The 16,111-nt window shown below is 35.3% G+C and overlaps 1 protein-coding gene across 3 annotated transcripts in view; it reads right to left on the reverse strand.

Annotated features, from left to right (window-relative positions):
* The window catches only part of glsa (glutaminase a), a 24,288-nt gene extending 10,790 nt beyond the window's left edge, over window positions 1–13,498 (reverse strand). The window contains exons 1-7 of one of the 3 annotated variants that reach the window (XM_039682627.2): window positions 13,187–13,497; window positions 4,454–4,544; window positions 4,160–4,278; window positions 2,997–3,126; window positions 2,829–2,908; window positions 2,531–2,694; window positions 2,146–2,204 (exon numbers count right to left, since the gene is read on the reverse strand). In XM_039682627.2, coding sequence (XP_039538561.1) covers window positions 2,146–2,204; window positions 2,531–2,694; window positions 2,829–2,908; window positions 2,997–3,126; window positions 4,160–4,278; window positions 4,454–4,544; window positions 13,187–13,344 — 801 coding nt within the window. In that variant the 5' untranslated portion in view covers window positions 13,345–13,497. Of the gene's footprint in view, window positions 1–2,145; window positions 2,205–2,530; window positions 2,695–2,828; window positions 2,909–2,996; window positions 3,127–4,159; window positions 4,279–4,453; window positions 4,551–13,186 lie in introns of all 3 variants that reach the window. The other 2 variants (XM_039682626.2, XM_039682628.2) reach the window with 2 other exon arrangements.
* Between the last annotated feature and the right edge of the window lie 2,613 nt (window positions 13,499–16,111).

The following is a 16,111-nucleotide window of genomic DNA, read 5'->3' on the forward strand; positions in this document are numbered from 1 at the left end:
TGTACGTCTCATGCAATGCATTTATTTGAGGCTCAAAAATAAAGTAAACTAGTTTTTTTCCACATTGAAGAAATGTTTATTTACAAAGAAAAAAGTACTGTGTTAAACACTTGAATTTGTACATTGGGAAGTAACTAAAAATGAAAAAATAAAACAAAAATAAAGCTTGATTCCTTTTCCCACCTTAATTAAACAGAATCACATGTGATTTTCATTCAATTCAAAGCAATGAATTTGTCAGACTTGTGCTAATGTAGCTTAGCATTAGCTTAGTTTGCGATTTGTTCAATGAGGAAAAACAAATAAATGAAAGGGAAATTACCAACGTCATTGACCTGTTGGAGGGTCAATATTTCCCACAGTTCCTAATGCTGTAAAATACGCAACAACAATAAAACCACAAAAAAGCCTTCACACAGACATCACACATTACCACCCCGACAGGCCTGAGATAGATGCGCATCATGCAGTGTATTTACCCTAAACACCACAAATCTTCATCACAAATTTGTAAATTACAAAAAAAAGTTATGTTTTTATAAATATCTGCTTAAACATTTTAGTTTGTAGCATTGTTAATCATCGTTTTAATGTATATACATAAAGTTGTAATCAAAATTATTCTAACAAGCAGTCAAATGACGCTTTTATTTCTATAAAAAGATATTTCATGTGCTCTAGCTCAAGCACCTGATTCAACTCAAGTTGAAACAACGCCTGTTTTGCAGATTTGTGCTGTTGTGATGCACTCTATTTAGGGGGTTGAATCATTTCGAGACTGCAGAAGTCAATAAAAGTGGCATTTTCATTTAAATTTGGAGAAACCACCTGAAAGATTTGTGTTAAAGGAGTAGTTCACTTTTGAAAAAACTTTTGCTGATAATTTACTCACCCCCATGTCATCTAAGATGTCCACGTCTTTCTTTCTTCAGTCGAAAAGAAATGAAGGTTTTTGATGAAAACATTACAGGATTTTTCTCCATATAATGGACTTCAATGGGAACCAAACAGTTCAAGGTCCAAAAGTCTCTTTCAGTACAAATTGCAAACTGTTCAAAGGGTTTTAAACGTTTCCAGATGATGAATAAGGGTCTTATCAAGCAAAACGATCTTACATTTAAAAAAACAAAAACAACAAAGTTTAAATTTTATAAGCTCAAATGCTCGCCTTGCTCTGTTCTGTGACGCACGTTTGTGACTTTCCTGTTCGAACTCGTTCATCAACGAGTCATTTGGTTCACTCCATAAACGAAACAAACAAATTGTCTCAGAAAAAGATTCATCACTTATGCTCATCACAAAACAGAGCAAGGCGAGCATTTGAGCTTATAAAACCTAAACTTTGTTATTTATTTATTTAATGAGTGATCGTTTCACTTGATAAGACCCTTATTCATCGTCTGGAATCGTTTAAAGCCCTTTGAACAGTTTGCACTGAAACGGTCTTTTAGACCTTGAACTGTTTGGTTCCCATTGAAGTCCATTATATGGAGAAAAATCCTGGAATGTTTTCATCAAAAACCTTCATTTCTTTTCGACTGAAGAAAGAAAGACGTGGACATCTTGGATGACATGGGGGTGAGTGAATTATCAGCAAAAGTTTTTTGAAAAGTGAACTACTCCTTTATGCTATATCAATTACTCCTGTTTGATTTGTTCATTGCAAATCGCGGAAAGTCTGTACATTTTGCCCATAAACCTGATTTGCAATGAGGGTTGAATAATTTTGATTACAACTAGTGTTTGAAACTAGAAACCTGGTGGGGGAGGGGGGGGGGGGGGTAAATTTATAGTTAAAAAAATTAAAACTATTATTCTCTAGCATCTGTTTGCTCTTTCCCCATCCCACTTCCGCTTCCCTCCCTTCAATATAATCCTTTCAGCATGATTATTCATAACCTTAATCTGATGAGAGAGGGAAAGTAATCAGATTAAATCCATTCGTTCCTCTGATTCGTTCTCACGTCAAACATCCACGAATGCATCAAGCTAAATATTTGGCAAGGCAAATTTAGGCTATCAATAAAAAAAAAAAAGGAATTCTGCTGAGCTTAACACATTGTGCAGGAACTACAGCTAATGGCAGTTTTGGGTCCCCATTTTTATCAAAATAGAAGAAGGATGTGGAGAAAGAATGACATTTACCTTGAGAAGGGAAGTGCAAACTATAGCGCCAGCGTTTACCATGGGATTGTGAGGTTTATCTGGAAAAAAAAAGATGAATGAATCAATAAATAAAGCATATTTTTACTACAATTCTCAAAGTATATAATTGTTTTATGTAGATGATTTATAAATGCAATACATTACAACAAATAATAAATATATATATTTTTTTCAGTAATGAGAATTTTTTGCTTATAGGGAACAATGTGCTTAACTGTCTTGAAAATAGTGTGATAACACACAAAAATGTAATTTAAGTGTTTAATTTCTTTCTTTTGATTTTGAAATTAAATAGAAGAAGAGCATTCATTTAATTCTATCCATTTCCTCATGCAAAATAAGTTTCGGAAATATTTATCCTTACCTTCTTCGTCAAGGAAGAGCTTGTTGAAACGAAGGCCGCTGGGTTCCTTCCCTATAAAGCGGTGCACGTATTCGGTGCCGTGATCGTGAACCGCAATTGCGTATTTTAACGGTTTCACACACGACTGCAGACAAAATGGAACTTTCGTGTCACCCGCAGTGTATCTGTAACACACAAAACGTCCGGTTAGGAATTACGACAGGCCATAAATGTTTGATCAATCTACACCAGAAAATATTAACACAAATACAGCAAAATCGAAACAATGTGGCTATTTTACTTAAGACAGAAAACTCACCGTTGGCCATCTACAGTGCAGAGGGAAACGGCCCAGAGATTAGGACTGAATTTCGCTAGCTGAGGAATGTAATCTGCCACCTACAAAAAAAAGTGGCAAATAAAAATATTTGTAAACAAACAACATCAGAAATTCACACTGTGTGTGTGTGTTATCTTCTAAGCGTACCTGGCCACCAGACATTGATTTAGCGCTCTCGTAAATTTGATCGATATGAGAGGTGAACGACTGAAAGTCGGGAATGACAAACTTTTTCCGGAAAGCCTGTGTTAGCAACACAATGTTGCTTTGCACACACCTGTAGGAAGAGAAAAGTGAAGATTGTGACTTAAGCGTTCATATAAATCAGGGTTATTATCATTTAACTAGGCCTAACTATTAGAAACTTGAAATAAAGCTGAAAAAAAATACATTAGTCGATTTTTCAACTAATGTTCTTTAAATTTAAACCTAAAAAATGAGAAATGTTTCCTTAGCAATTAAAAATATAAATAATTAATTGGAAATGAATACTAAAATGACTAAAGTTTTAGCTACACTGTAAAAAAAATATTGTTGGTTTAACTTAAAAAAGTAAGTAACCTGGTCGCCTTAAAATTTTAAGTTGATTGAATTGGAAAATGTGAGTTAATACAATGAAGGAGATTGATTTAATCATCAGAAACTCAAAATAATAAGTTATCTCAACTAAATAAATTGTTTAAGTTGATTTGACAAAAGAAAAAATGTTGTGATAACAATCTTGAAAATAATTTTTTACAGTGTAATGCTAAAGCTTTTGTGGAAATTAGTAATTGTTCAGCAAACAGTTCTGGAAACTGAATTATTTGGAAAAAATTGAAATATTTGAAACTACTTTATTATTTCTATTTCTAATTATTCTTTAATAGAAATTTCTAATAGAAATATAATAATATATTATTATATTCTAAATATATTTTATATATAAAAATATATTATTATATTCTAATATATTTCTAAATATTTCCCATGCAATATAAAAGGCCCAAACTTGTATGATGTTATGTTCAAATCTTAGTTTTTTGGGTTTTTTTTTTTTTAGCTATACTGAATAATTCATATACTGCAGGACTATCAAAAGGACCTTTAAAAAATGTCCTAGGAAAATTGCCGACCTATGAAAAGAGTGACAGTAGCAACTGGACTTCAACAGACTGAAGAAACTCTCTGAGAACTGGGATAAACACAACAGCACTGCAATATATTCTTATTTTCTAACTAAAACTTTTAAATATATTCTTATTTTCTAACTAAAACTTTTAACTTTTAAAATTTTAACCTGTAAACAAATACGGGTTTCGTATAATTACTTTTTGAAGAGATGTCGATCCAGAGCACCATCTGTAGTGGTCTTGAGGGTGACCTTTAACATCTCCATACACTCCCTAAGACGAGGGTCTCCAGTACGCAGACCTGTGGCCTTCAGTGCCTGAAAAACCACAACATTCACCCTAAACTTACAACAAATCTTCAGTGTCATTTAACCCACAATTTTATTGCAGAACACGTCGAAGGATTAGTCATTCTGACTATTTGGAAACCAAGATATGTGCTGCTAATGTTAGCAACGGCTGTGCTTTGCTCGGCCAGGTGTGTGTTTTTACCGTGGTAAATTTGTGAGCTGGAATTTTCTCCTGGCCTTCTGCAATGGTGTAAAACAGCAGATCTTCCAGGCTGGGCAAAATGCCTGCCTTCCTTCTCCTGTGACGTGAATGGATACACAAAGAATCCAGTAAGAAAATAGGCAACACAAATATAATAAATATATTCACCAAAAAGGGTTTCAGCAGCAGGAGAGGTCGTACTGAGATTTCATATTTTTAGTTTCAGAATTACTCTCAAAATGACAGGAAGTAGGTATTTTCAATAAAATAAAACCAATTGCATCAGTCAAATACCCAAATCTTTGTAAAATGGAAAAAGGGCCGTGCTAACAAGTCTCATTCTCAGAGTCTGCCACTAGGGGCACTGTAGCGGGTTATAGCATAAACGGTCTTCTAATGCAATTTTTTTAGGAGCAGTTTTAGGAGAATCTTCCATAAACTAGTCTCATTTATTGATAGTTAGCTGTAACACAAACACGTATTTGCGTAAAGCATTTGTATCAGCGATTTCAGGCCCAAACAAAAATGATAACATTCATCTAATCTTTCCTAACGATCCGCTAGCTGCCCGCCCCATAAGCAGGCTGTCAAAAAAACGCGTCTCTGAGCCTAGGCTCTTAGATCTGCACACAATAACGAATGGGTACAACCATAGATATCTATATAAAGGCTAGATATCTTGTGGCCAATGGAGGTCGACGTCAGCACCTGGCGGCCATCTTGTCACAGGCAGCTCGCTCACTGGTAACATTGTTTTAATGGTGCATGTAATTTTTAAATCACCGTAACTTGCTCAATTATCTACCGATTTTTTTAAACGGAAAGAGATGTAGTTATGATACTGAATACTTATGAATAATAAGTGTATAAATAAATAATCATCCAGAATTATAGCTACGTTAATAACGTTTGTAAGAAACCAAACCGTTTCAACGAGATAAGAGTATTTCTTACATCAGATACCACAGAGCCCACCAGAAAGCCTGTCTGTGACAAGATGGCCGCCGGTGATGACGATAAATACTCCGCCGTGAGACATATAGCCTTTATATAGATATCAAATACTTTTATTTTATCAAATAAAAAAATTAATTTTTATACTCAAAATCAAAATAAACAGTGTTCTAACCAATCACCGACAGAGGCGGGTGTTGTTTGTTTTTGTGCTCGTGCACAGCGCCACTATTTCTAATTGTTTTGTTTAAAAGTAGACATATTTTGACTGTCTAGGCCTATTTCTCATGTCTATGAGGCAAGTATCCTATATGTTGAGTGTTCCAGTTCTTGCGGTCGAAGACGGATGACGTTGACGAGATTAACCATTTAGGTACCGAAATTTGGTACCAAAAAACAAGACGTGTTTCGATACTCGGTAGTACCGAGGCAATTCGTTCGGTACCTAAAAAGTACCGAACTCGGTCCCCAGCCCTAGTCTTTTCTGATCGGAAAGGTAATTTATTATACCGTTTCTTAATTTAAACGACTATAGTGTTATTATAAGAGTAAATAAAGTGCGTGGTGGAATCATCTGGCGCTACATTTAAATGTTTAACCGTTTGCGAATCCATCTCGCCGGTGATTTGCGATGCATTCCGTGAACTTTCTCGTAGGCCTCCGTTTGAAGTTTCCCTGTCCGTTTCGATGGCTATGTAGCCCTACCCCTTCACCCTACCCCTCGATCTCAACAAGAATCGGGACTCCCTACCCCTAGACGTGAACGCGCAAAACGGAGGGGCAAGGGGTGAATTGGGATTGAGCCTAAGTGTGTGAGTTTTTCATGATGCGCGAATGGGAGGGAGGGGCGAGCTAACTCGGTTTGTTTGGCATCTCGCTTCAAACACAAACAGAAGTGACGTCACCCACAATCGCTGATACAACCTTTAAGAAGGATTTTTTTATACCACTGACTGACATTTTGAGGTCATCTGAAAAAGGTTAGTCTGTTAGAAAAGGTAGTTGTGTAACATCATATGGATTTGCAGAGGTTAAGCAGAAGCTTAGTAAAGCATTTGGGAATAAAACTTCCAAGGACCTCCAACCATAAATTTAGAAGTTTCTGGGAAAGGTACAGGATCCCATATACAGTAAGGCCTTGAAAAAGAAGCACTTTGGTTTATAAACCAACAACAAACCATCCCGAAATGAACTTAAGACACTAACTTCAGTAACGGTAAGTTGGTGGAAAAAATATTGTTCTTAAACCCAGTTGAAAAATTGTTTGTAGGTTGAAACAATAGTGACCAATAGCGACTTAAGGCCTTTTTGATGTCATTTCGGGATGGTAGAACACTGAACGGGAATGGGAAATGCAAGCATAACATTTTGCAGGAGTGAGAAACAATTGGAAGAGAAAAATAAATGGCATCAAATAAAATGAACTTTAAAATGATACTTACACAAAAAAATGCAAAGTTCGCAGACCAACCAAAAGAGAGAGAAATAAAACAGAAATGAATGACACATTCAGACATATAAAACACTGACTTAATAAATAAATATACACCCACTAAATGTATAAAAAATAACATTTTAAATAAAAAAATAAAAAACATTTTACATAATGTTTACCATAAATAACTATTTTAACCCTAAAACCATATTCACTTTATAGCCCTTAATCTTAATTTTGGACAAATGTGGTCAAAGAGGACTCAGGTGTGATCCTAATTTTTATGTTATATCACTGTCTTCGATAAAGTTGTCTATCCATTTAGGGTGTTTTTTTTTATTTTGGGGGTATTTTTGAATTTATTTACTTCAAAAAGTACCATATTTTCTATGTAAATTATGCTTATTTTTATGTTTTCTTTTTTTTAACTACATTAAAATATCATTCCAATAAGTTCTTAGAGCTAAAACCTAAAGATGAAGTGACTTTGCTGTCACCTGGTGTCTTATTTTCACTTATTTTAGAATTTCAGTTTTTCCCATTCATTTCTATGGGTGCCCATTTTTGACCCAAATACAAGATTAAGGAATTTTTTTTTTCACCCACTTAACATTGTAGAATTGAGTCAAAAAAAAAAATGTGTGTGTGTTCAGGAGGCACACTTAGGAAAAGTAGCCAAGTCTTGTACCGCTCAGATCAAGGGAAGTATTTTTTAAAAATAAATCAAAACTATTTTGTCCACATTTGTCCAGAATACGGTTTCAGGGTTAAAAAATATTATCCAATGTTGAGGCTGTCAATAGATTTTTAAAACTGACACAGGACACAAAACAGACAAACATTGGTTGATTAATCAGCCTTGTCAATATTGGCCTTTAGTACAGCCTAAAGTCAAAACAATATCAGATGTGCCAAACACAACTTGGCTCTGATGCGGCATTAAACTAGGACACGTAACCTGACAAGAGCAGCCACTCCTCCCGTCCCGTACACTGATGCCGAGTTAAGCCTTCACTTCCTAGCAAGTTCTCAGATCTGATCCTCACTAATGCACCGGCACCGTGCCAAACGGACTCTCTGGCGTCGCTATTTTTACACACAACCGCACCGGAAATAATCCACTTGATGACGCAGCTCAATAAAACATTGTTTGTTTGTTTTTATGATGGTTATTTAACATGTAACAGTTATATGAGATGAGAACAGTTGGTAACAAAACAGGCTTAGCATGATTAGCATCCAAATTGGATTACTTCTGAAATGTATAAACTCTTTTCCAGTAAATTTTATACTTTAATATAAACCACTATTTTTCAAAACATAACTCTGACTTCTTGTAAAAGCTTTTAAAAGACTTTCCAGAAAACTAGCTAAAGTTATCATTTTCGTCAGTCTTGAAGCAATAGGGATGGATGATATATCGGCAACCATATCGGTATCGGCCGATATATGTTCATTTTTAATGTTATCGTTATTTGTCCAATACATTAAAGCCGATAAATAATGGATTACATAACGGCACTTAAGATGCGAACTGTTTGCCATGATAGTTTTGAATGGCTTGAAATATGATTGGAAACACTTCAAAAAGGAAAATACAGTTATAGCGCAAATGTGTCATATAGACGACATAAAATTATTACATTAGAATTGTTTTCTTAGGACATGGCGTTGATTGGTGAGACTTTTGTTTTTGTGATCAGGCACTCAAAAATTGTATAAAAATTTGGATTTAAATTAGGGCCGTGCAAAAGTTAATTGCGATTAATCGCATCCAAAATAAAAGTCTGTGTTTACATATATATTTGTGTGTGTTGTATATAATTATTTTGTATATATACACACACATACATTTATATGTTTAAGAAAATGTGTTATTCCTATATAAAATATTTATATTTATATAATATAGATTATGTATTTATTTATATATATATATACAGAATTTAAGAGCAAATAATTCTTAAATGCATGGGTATTTATATCTACAAAATAATTATATACAGCACACTCAAATAATCTTATGTAAAACAGACTTTTATTTTGGATGCGATTAATCGCAATTAACTTTTGCACAGCCCTAATTTAAATTTATCGGCCAAAATATCGGTTATCGGCTTTCAAATATAAATTTTTGGTATCCGGCTAAAATTTTCATATTTCGTTGTGGTGACACCATAGTATTGAATGAATACGATTCTCATGTACCATGGTATTTACATTATTTATAAATTATATTATGAATATTTGAATAATAATGTGTGTTTGTGTGGATGCAAAATGTAAAAAAGAGATTCAAGGAGTAGTTCAATTTAAAAAAAACTTTTGCTTATAATTTACTCACCCCCATGTCATCCAATGTCCATGTCTTTCTTTCTGAGTCGATGAAAACATTCCAGGATTTTTCTCCATATAATGGACTTCAATGGGAACCAAATGGTTCAAGGTCCAAAAGACAGTTTCAGTGCAAGCTGCAAACTGTTCAAAGGGCTTTAAACGATTCCAGACGATGAATAAGGGTCTTATCAAGCGAAACGATCGCTCATTTAATAAATAATTAACATAGTTTACGTTTTATAAGCTCAAATGCTCGCCTTGCTCTGTTCTGTGATGAGCGTTCGTGACTCTCCTGTTTGAACTCGTTCATCAAAATGACCGAATCTTTTTCCGAGTCAATTCGTTCATTTCGTTTGTTGAATCAACCAAATGACACAAAAAAAGATTCGTTCATTTTGATGAACAAGTTCGAACAGGAGAATCACGAATGCGCATCACAGAACAGAGCAAGGCGACCATTTGAGCTTCTAAAAACTTTTTTTAAATGAGCCCTTTGAACAGTTTGCGGTTTGCACTGAAACTGTCTTTTGGACCTTGAACTGTTTGGTTCCCATTGAAGTCCATTATATGGAGAAAAATCCTGGAATGTTTTCTTCAAAAACCTTAATTTCTTTTCGACTGAAGAAAGAAAGACATGGACATCTTGGATGACATGGGAGTGATTAAATTATCAGCAAACGTTTTTTTTTAAAGTGAACTACTCCTTTAAAAAGACAAAGATAGTGTGTGTGTGTGAAGGTTTTGCTGTCCTTGAAATACATTTCTGAAAATGCCTCAGGAAGAATTACAAACCCTGCCCAAAAAATTTTGTGAGGACGGCTGTGTGTGTTTGAGAACACCTGGAAGTGGGATGACTCTGTAACAATATCTTCATTATCTTCTTACACCTCAACGAGAATCAGTCAAACAACCAGTAAAACAGCTGACACTCCCCACAGAATCGCATGCTTAGAGATTCACTGCAATATGTTTTGGCCTGCAGTGAATAAACACACCAGGAAATGAACCAGCTGCCACTAACTGAAAAATACAATAGCATTACCATGATTTTCTAATGGGATATTCCACTGCATAAAAAGAAGAGGGTTTATATCATTTGCTTGAGGATGCTCAGGCATAACCTGGCATGATTTCAATGCATACAGAGATGCCACCAATTCCAGTGTCACACACACACAGAGTCAGCTGGTGCCTTCATGTCAGATTAATCTCAAAGACTAGCGAGTCTGCTGTAAGGTGATTCATTTGATACTACCGTTAGTGTTCGCACTTCAGGATTCGCTTTAAATCCAACAGAAACAACTAAAAGTACAATTAGCCATAATTTTAGTATTAACAATCTTTGTTGACTATGAAAATTACATATACAAAATATATTGGTCACTATCATCTAATATCGGCAATTCGGCATATTTTAAAATTATCGGTCGGAAACTGATATTAAGGCCCATTCACATCTAACAGACTGAGAACATTCTGTTGATTATAAGCGCGCTGCAGTTTTGCCATCTGCCACTTTAAATGCTCTTTGAAATCAGGTGGATTCTGATTGGCTGTCAAGGTTTTTATCGTTTATCCGCTGGAAAAATCATTTTGAAAATGATTGTGTTGATACCACTGTGTTGTTATCGGTATAGTTGTGGTGTGGACCTCCATATTCTCATAGAATTAAAATGATGATTAGAAATGTATAGTTACAGTAACTGTTTCAGAAGCCAATAGTAACTGTTGCCTTTAGAAGCCAATATTTGTTTTTACTTTTTATGTAAAGGCCTGTTCACACCGAACGAATTTCGTGCGCTTTATTCGCCAACTTTTAACGCCTTGTGACAAAACAAAAGGGCGCCAATGTGAGTGTGCACACCTACGCGTAAAACGCCGTGTGTAAAAGCATCATTTTTTTTAAAAAACGCCTCGGGTTCGTTTTTTTAGCTTGACGCGCTGCGTCAAAAATTATCCGACCAATGAGATTGGCACGTTTGCTCACGGGTTTGTAGCATTAAATCACAACTTGGGGGCGCTCAAACATAAAACGGTCTTTTTTGGCGTATAAAGAAGATATACGCCAAGTAGCGTCGCCGTCTACACAGCCAAATAAGACGAGGAAGATGCGAGGCAAGATGAATGTAGAGCTGCTGTTCTCGTTGGTGCTAGAACAAAAAAAACTATATGACAAACGTGACAGCGGCTACAAACATCTTGATAAAAGAAAACTGATATGGAGTGGTATTGCAGAGCAAAGTGGCGCCATCTAATGTCAGGGAATGAATTTGCATGTTCACTCGGCCCATCGTCTGTTTATGTCACCACGAACGCCGTTCGTGGTTCGACTGCTCGAAACTGTTTTCCAAAGATGGCTCCTGCCTGTTTTCGCGAAGTGGACTGCCTTTGTAAAATATCTTCTTATTAAACGGTCTATACACTTACAACATTCTCAATGCTTCGGTTTGCATGTAGGGACCCTGATTATGCTACAGTGTTAGTGTTGGGCTATTTTGAGCCTGGTTAGTGCCGTGGTATAAACTAGCGATTTTTATTTTCATTACTCTATGCCCCATATACTAGCGTTATAAGCGAAACAGTTTTTAGAGATAAAACTCTTTACATTCGATAATCATGAAAACAAATGTCAGAGAACGGTCGACTAGGTACCGATGTGTAAGTAGACCAAAAGTTAATTTTGCGCCGGAGTTGTCCTTTAACAGCATGCTAACAACAAACTCTACTCAAATCAATTATGATTCATGTCTCCTGTATACTATTTACTTATTATACTGTTAGCTTAGCAAAATGCTAACAACTCTGAAAAGTATTTTTTAATAGCAAATTGTATTTCCTGTGTGCTACTTGACAATTTGTTGCTGCCCATGTAGAGCTTTCAAAATTAATCACTAAAGGCAGCAACCTATGAAGGTAACGGATAGGGCTCACAACATTTTGGAACACGCACTGCATACTGGCAAAAACTTCAACAATGACAACATTTCCTCAAACAGAAGCTTACAGATGTTACAATAAGCTGAGACCTGACCTTCACAACTCCAGATGGAGAGAAAGGTCAATCTGTCTCTCCAAGGACAAACACTCCCTCATACCGAAAGAATGAAAGCAGTGCATACTAAGATTTAAGCATAAGCTACTCGGACACATCCAGTGCATACTGACATGTCAGTAGATTTAGAGAATATGTTTTTTTTTTTTTTAGGAAACACCTGAATCGACACTTCCGAGCTTTGAATGCCAGCGTTACGGGAAGAGGAAGTGGCTGATCTGGCCGTACAGGAACTAACATTTAACTATTTAAAAAAATAATTAAAATAAATAAAAATAAGTCTGAAAAATTCCTGGAAGTAAACAGAGATTTCACCCTTCTTTTTTTTTACCCTTTCAAAGCTGTCAGTGGGTTTAAGAGTTGGACAAGGATCCTCGTGACAACAAAATATCAGTGATTAATCAGTCTACCATTAATTTTACTTATATTAAAATAGTAAAGACAATCAAATTGCACATTTAATCGAATTTCTAACCTAGTCAGTACAGGCCTACTTATTTTTTACATTTAGGGCCCAAATATCTTAAATCACAATGAAAGAATCTATAACCTTCTACACAACCGAATCATCCTAATTTGTACCAAAAAAATCATTTTTTTTTTTTTTGGGGGCTTAAAATGTATCAAAACCCTCCCTTAAAGCCCAACATTTACGTTTATTCACAAAGGCCCCTGGGAATTTGCCCCTCATCATTTATACTAGGCTAACTATCTTGTCCACCTAAAAAATATAAAGCTGTAAATATAGTACAACAATCTTTCACATCCATCATCGTGATCATGTCTGGGATTCATTTGTCAGGATGCTGGACCTCCAATGACCTCCTGAATGAATGGATGGACGGATGGGTCAAATCCATTTAAAAAAGTGAAACCAAAGCTGATATATGACCCTGTAAAACCCCCGCATGGATGATTAAGGGTTTGAGCTAGTTTGTATTTCAGCACTACTCACTTCTCGTTGCTCGCATCTGTCTGCGTGCACAAGGACCGTCCATATGAAGATGCGCATCCTCCGGCGGTTACTGTATGATCCGAATTATTTTTCCAAATGAGCCTTAGATTGGGTTTGCAAAACTCCTTTAACGCCCACGAGAACCTAAACGATAACATTTCAAAATCGACAGGCCAAACAGAGTAATTTCCGACAATAGTACTAGAAATTTTACAGTATTGTTTATGGGAATATTCGTTATTTTAGATAGTCGTGCCGGTTTCTTCCCTCGTCTCCCCTGCTCGGTGTTTTCACGCGAGTGACGACGACAGAATCGAAATGCTGCTCGGACTCCATTGGTCGCTGTCACGTCATGGCGAACGCTGATTGGCTCGAACTTCCGTCAATCATCATTATGACGCCCATCACTTTCCTGCGCCTGGTAAGAGGCTGGTTGTGTGCGTCCTGCGTAGTGCGTAGTGTGTGCAGTACACACTACATACTGTGTGTGAAAAAAATAGTATGCCTATATCAGTAGGCTATGTATGTAACCTCACGTCACCTCATCACTACTACAGCTATGAGCTCGGAAACACACACACACACACACACACACACACACAAATATGTATGTGTGAATGACCTTCAAATGCTGGGAATTTTAACCATCATTTGTTTAATAGTTGGTCAGAGTGCCATTCTTACATATGTGAGACAATATAATGCAAAATTGCAGCGGTACTGCCCTATGTGTTCAGAGCTTCTCAACGGGTGACTGGCCTGCTATTATAAGCGCCAATGCAAACACAGTGAAAGTCTCAGCGAGGTCTTCTACTGTAGGTTTAGACGTGAGACTGAGGAATTTGGCGCTACAATACGGGCTATTGTTCTGGATATCCTCAAATCCAACCTGCATAGTTCAATGTGGATTTGAAAGCCTGCTTGGATCCAAAACGTCTGCTTTAATGTAGGCTACACCAGTCTAATCAATAAGCTATCAAACTGATTCCTAACTAAAGTGTGTTTGTTTGCAAAAGTGCATTAATGATCAATACTTGTATTTTTTTCTCACAGCAAAGACAATAATATGTATATAATTATGTATAATGGAACATTTAACAAATGCAATTAGATTAAATAACTGTGCATATTACGCACTCTTTTCATTTTACAAAAGCGTGCCAATACATTAGGCTTTTTTGCCACCTTGTGGGCAATTTAAAAAATACCAGTCTTTTGTTTATACAGTCAAATGGAGTACATAACAATTATATATATACACACACGCACAAATTAAAATATATAATAATATTTAAACAGACAAAAATGTAGTCATTTTTTATTAAGGTAGACATTTTGATTTATATATAAACATATATTTATGTTTATATTTAAACATACTATTCGCATATATACATACATATGTGTATATTTATTTTGTATTATTTAAATATTTAATAATTTATTGTATATATAAATTATTAAATATATGAACTCATTATTATTTAGAACCATAATCTATATAAAATTATATTTTGTTATATTTGAAATTTTATTTAATAAAAAAATCCATATATATATATATATATATATATATATATAGAGAGAGAGAGAGAGAGAGAATCATTCTAATTAATAATAAAATATATTTTATATATATATATATATTACAATATATATTATAATTTTTATTTGCTGTTTTTATTTATATATTATATTACCTTTTATTTTAATGCACAATAAGTAGATTTTAAAAGTAGTATATTTAGAATAAGCCATGTTATGACTATCCCATTGAGGCAAAATGATCTACATGGCCTTTAACAGAGTGAGATATCAGGAAACACACATTGGTTAAACCCAATCATGTAGGAGATGCGTCATGGGAAATCCTGCACTGCCGAGCCAAAATAAAGGTTTCAGACAGAAATCTTTATTTTTTTTTTTTTGTTTTTTTGAAAAGATGATGTTTTGCATTGTTTCCTGCTAATCCCGACCAGTGGATCTTTAATAATAATACAAAAGCCAGGTGCACCTCACCCTATCTATCCGTATCTATCCCACGACTGCATCATCAAGACAAAAGCCTTTGCTGTTAGAAATGTTTCCACCCACATTCAGGCCCCGCCCACACATCTCGGTCACGAGCACAGGGTCACCACAGGCGCGCACGCAGAGATTCATTTGCTGCTCACTGACGTGTCTCCCCGAGGAACACCCGAGTCAGGCTTCTGTAGATCTAAGCGACTGGTGAACACACAGTGTGTGTGTGTGTGTATAGAGCGTGGGCGCATTTCAGCATTAACGTATTTGTGTGACATAAACAGAACAGGAGGCTGCTTGGATCAACTCAATTTAAACTGCTTCCAGATTGAGCCGCGTTTTTAGACCGCCTCTAATAATAAACCGTTTTTATGTTGTTAGCTTGCTTATATAAAGTTTAATGGCAATCATAAATTAAAATGGGTACTAATATATTTAAGTCACCATACTAGGGAAGTCTTTCAGTGCCGACTTTATATATATATATACATCTTAATAATATTTTATCTAAAATTCAAAGTATTAAATTTATTGATATTGTATACTTACATTTAACATGGTGATGGAAAAAGATTAGATGGAGGGAACATTTTTTTTAAAATGCTTTTGCTTCATAGGCTTTGTGTTACATGAAGAAAATTAGCATTAGTTTCTTTCGCAAAAGAAAATGAAAATTTCTCTCGCAGAAGAAAATTAGCATTAGTTTCTCTCGCACATTTCTCTCGCAAAAGTAATACAGTTTCCTCCCAAAATTGTGTGAGCAAATGCAAATTTTCAAGAAAACGTGAAAGCACTGTATTATAACTCACCCTTTTCCCCTCTTCTCCGCATTAACATGTTTATGTTATTATTAACATGTATATTTTTTAGAACGCTTGAAGTGAAGAGAAAAATTTGTGAATA

The sequence above is a fragment of the Pimephales promelas genome, chromosome 2 (assembly GCF_988280905.1).
Source record: "Pimephales promelas chromosome 2, fPimPro1.hap1.1, whole genome shotgun sequence".
NCBI lineage: Eukaryota > Metazoa > Chordata > Actinopteri > Cypriniformes > Leuciscidae > Pimephales > Pimephales promelas.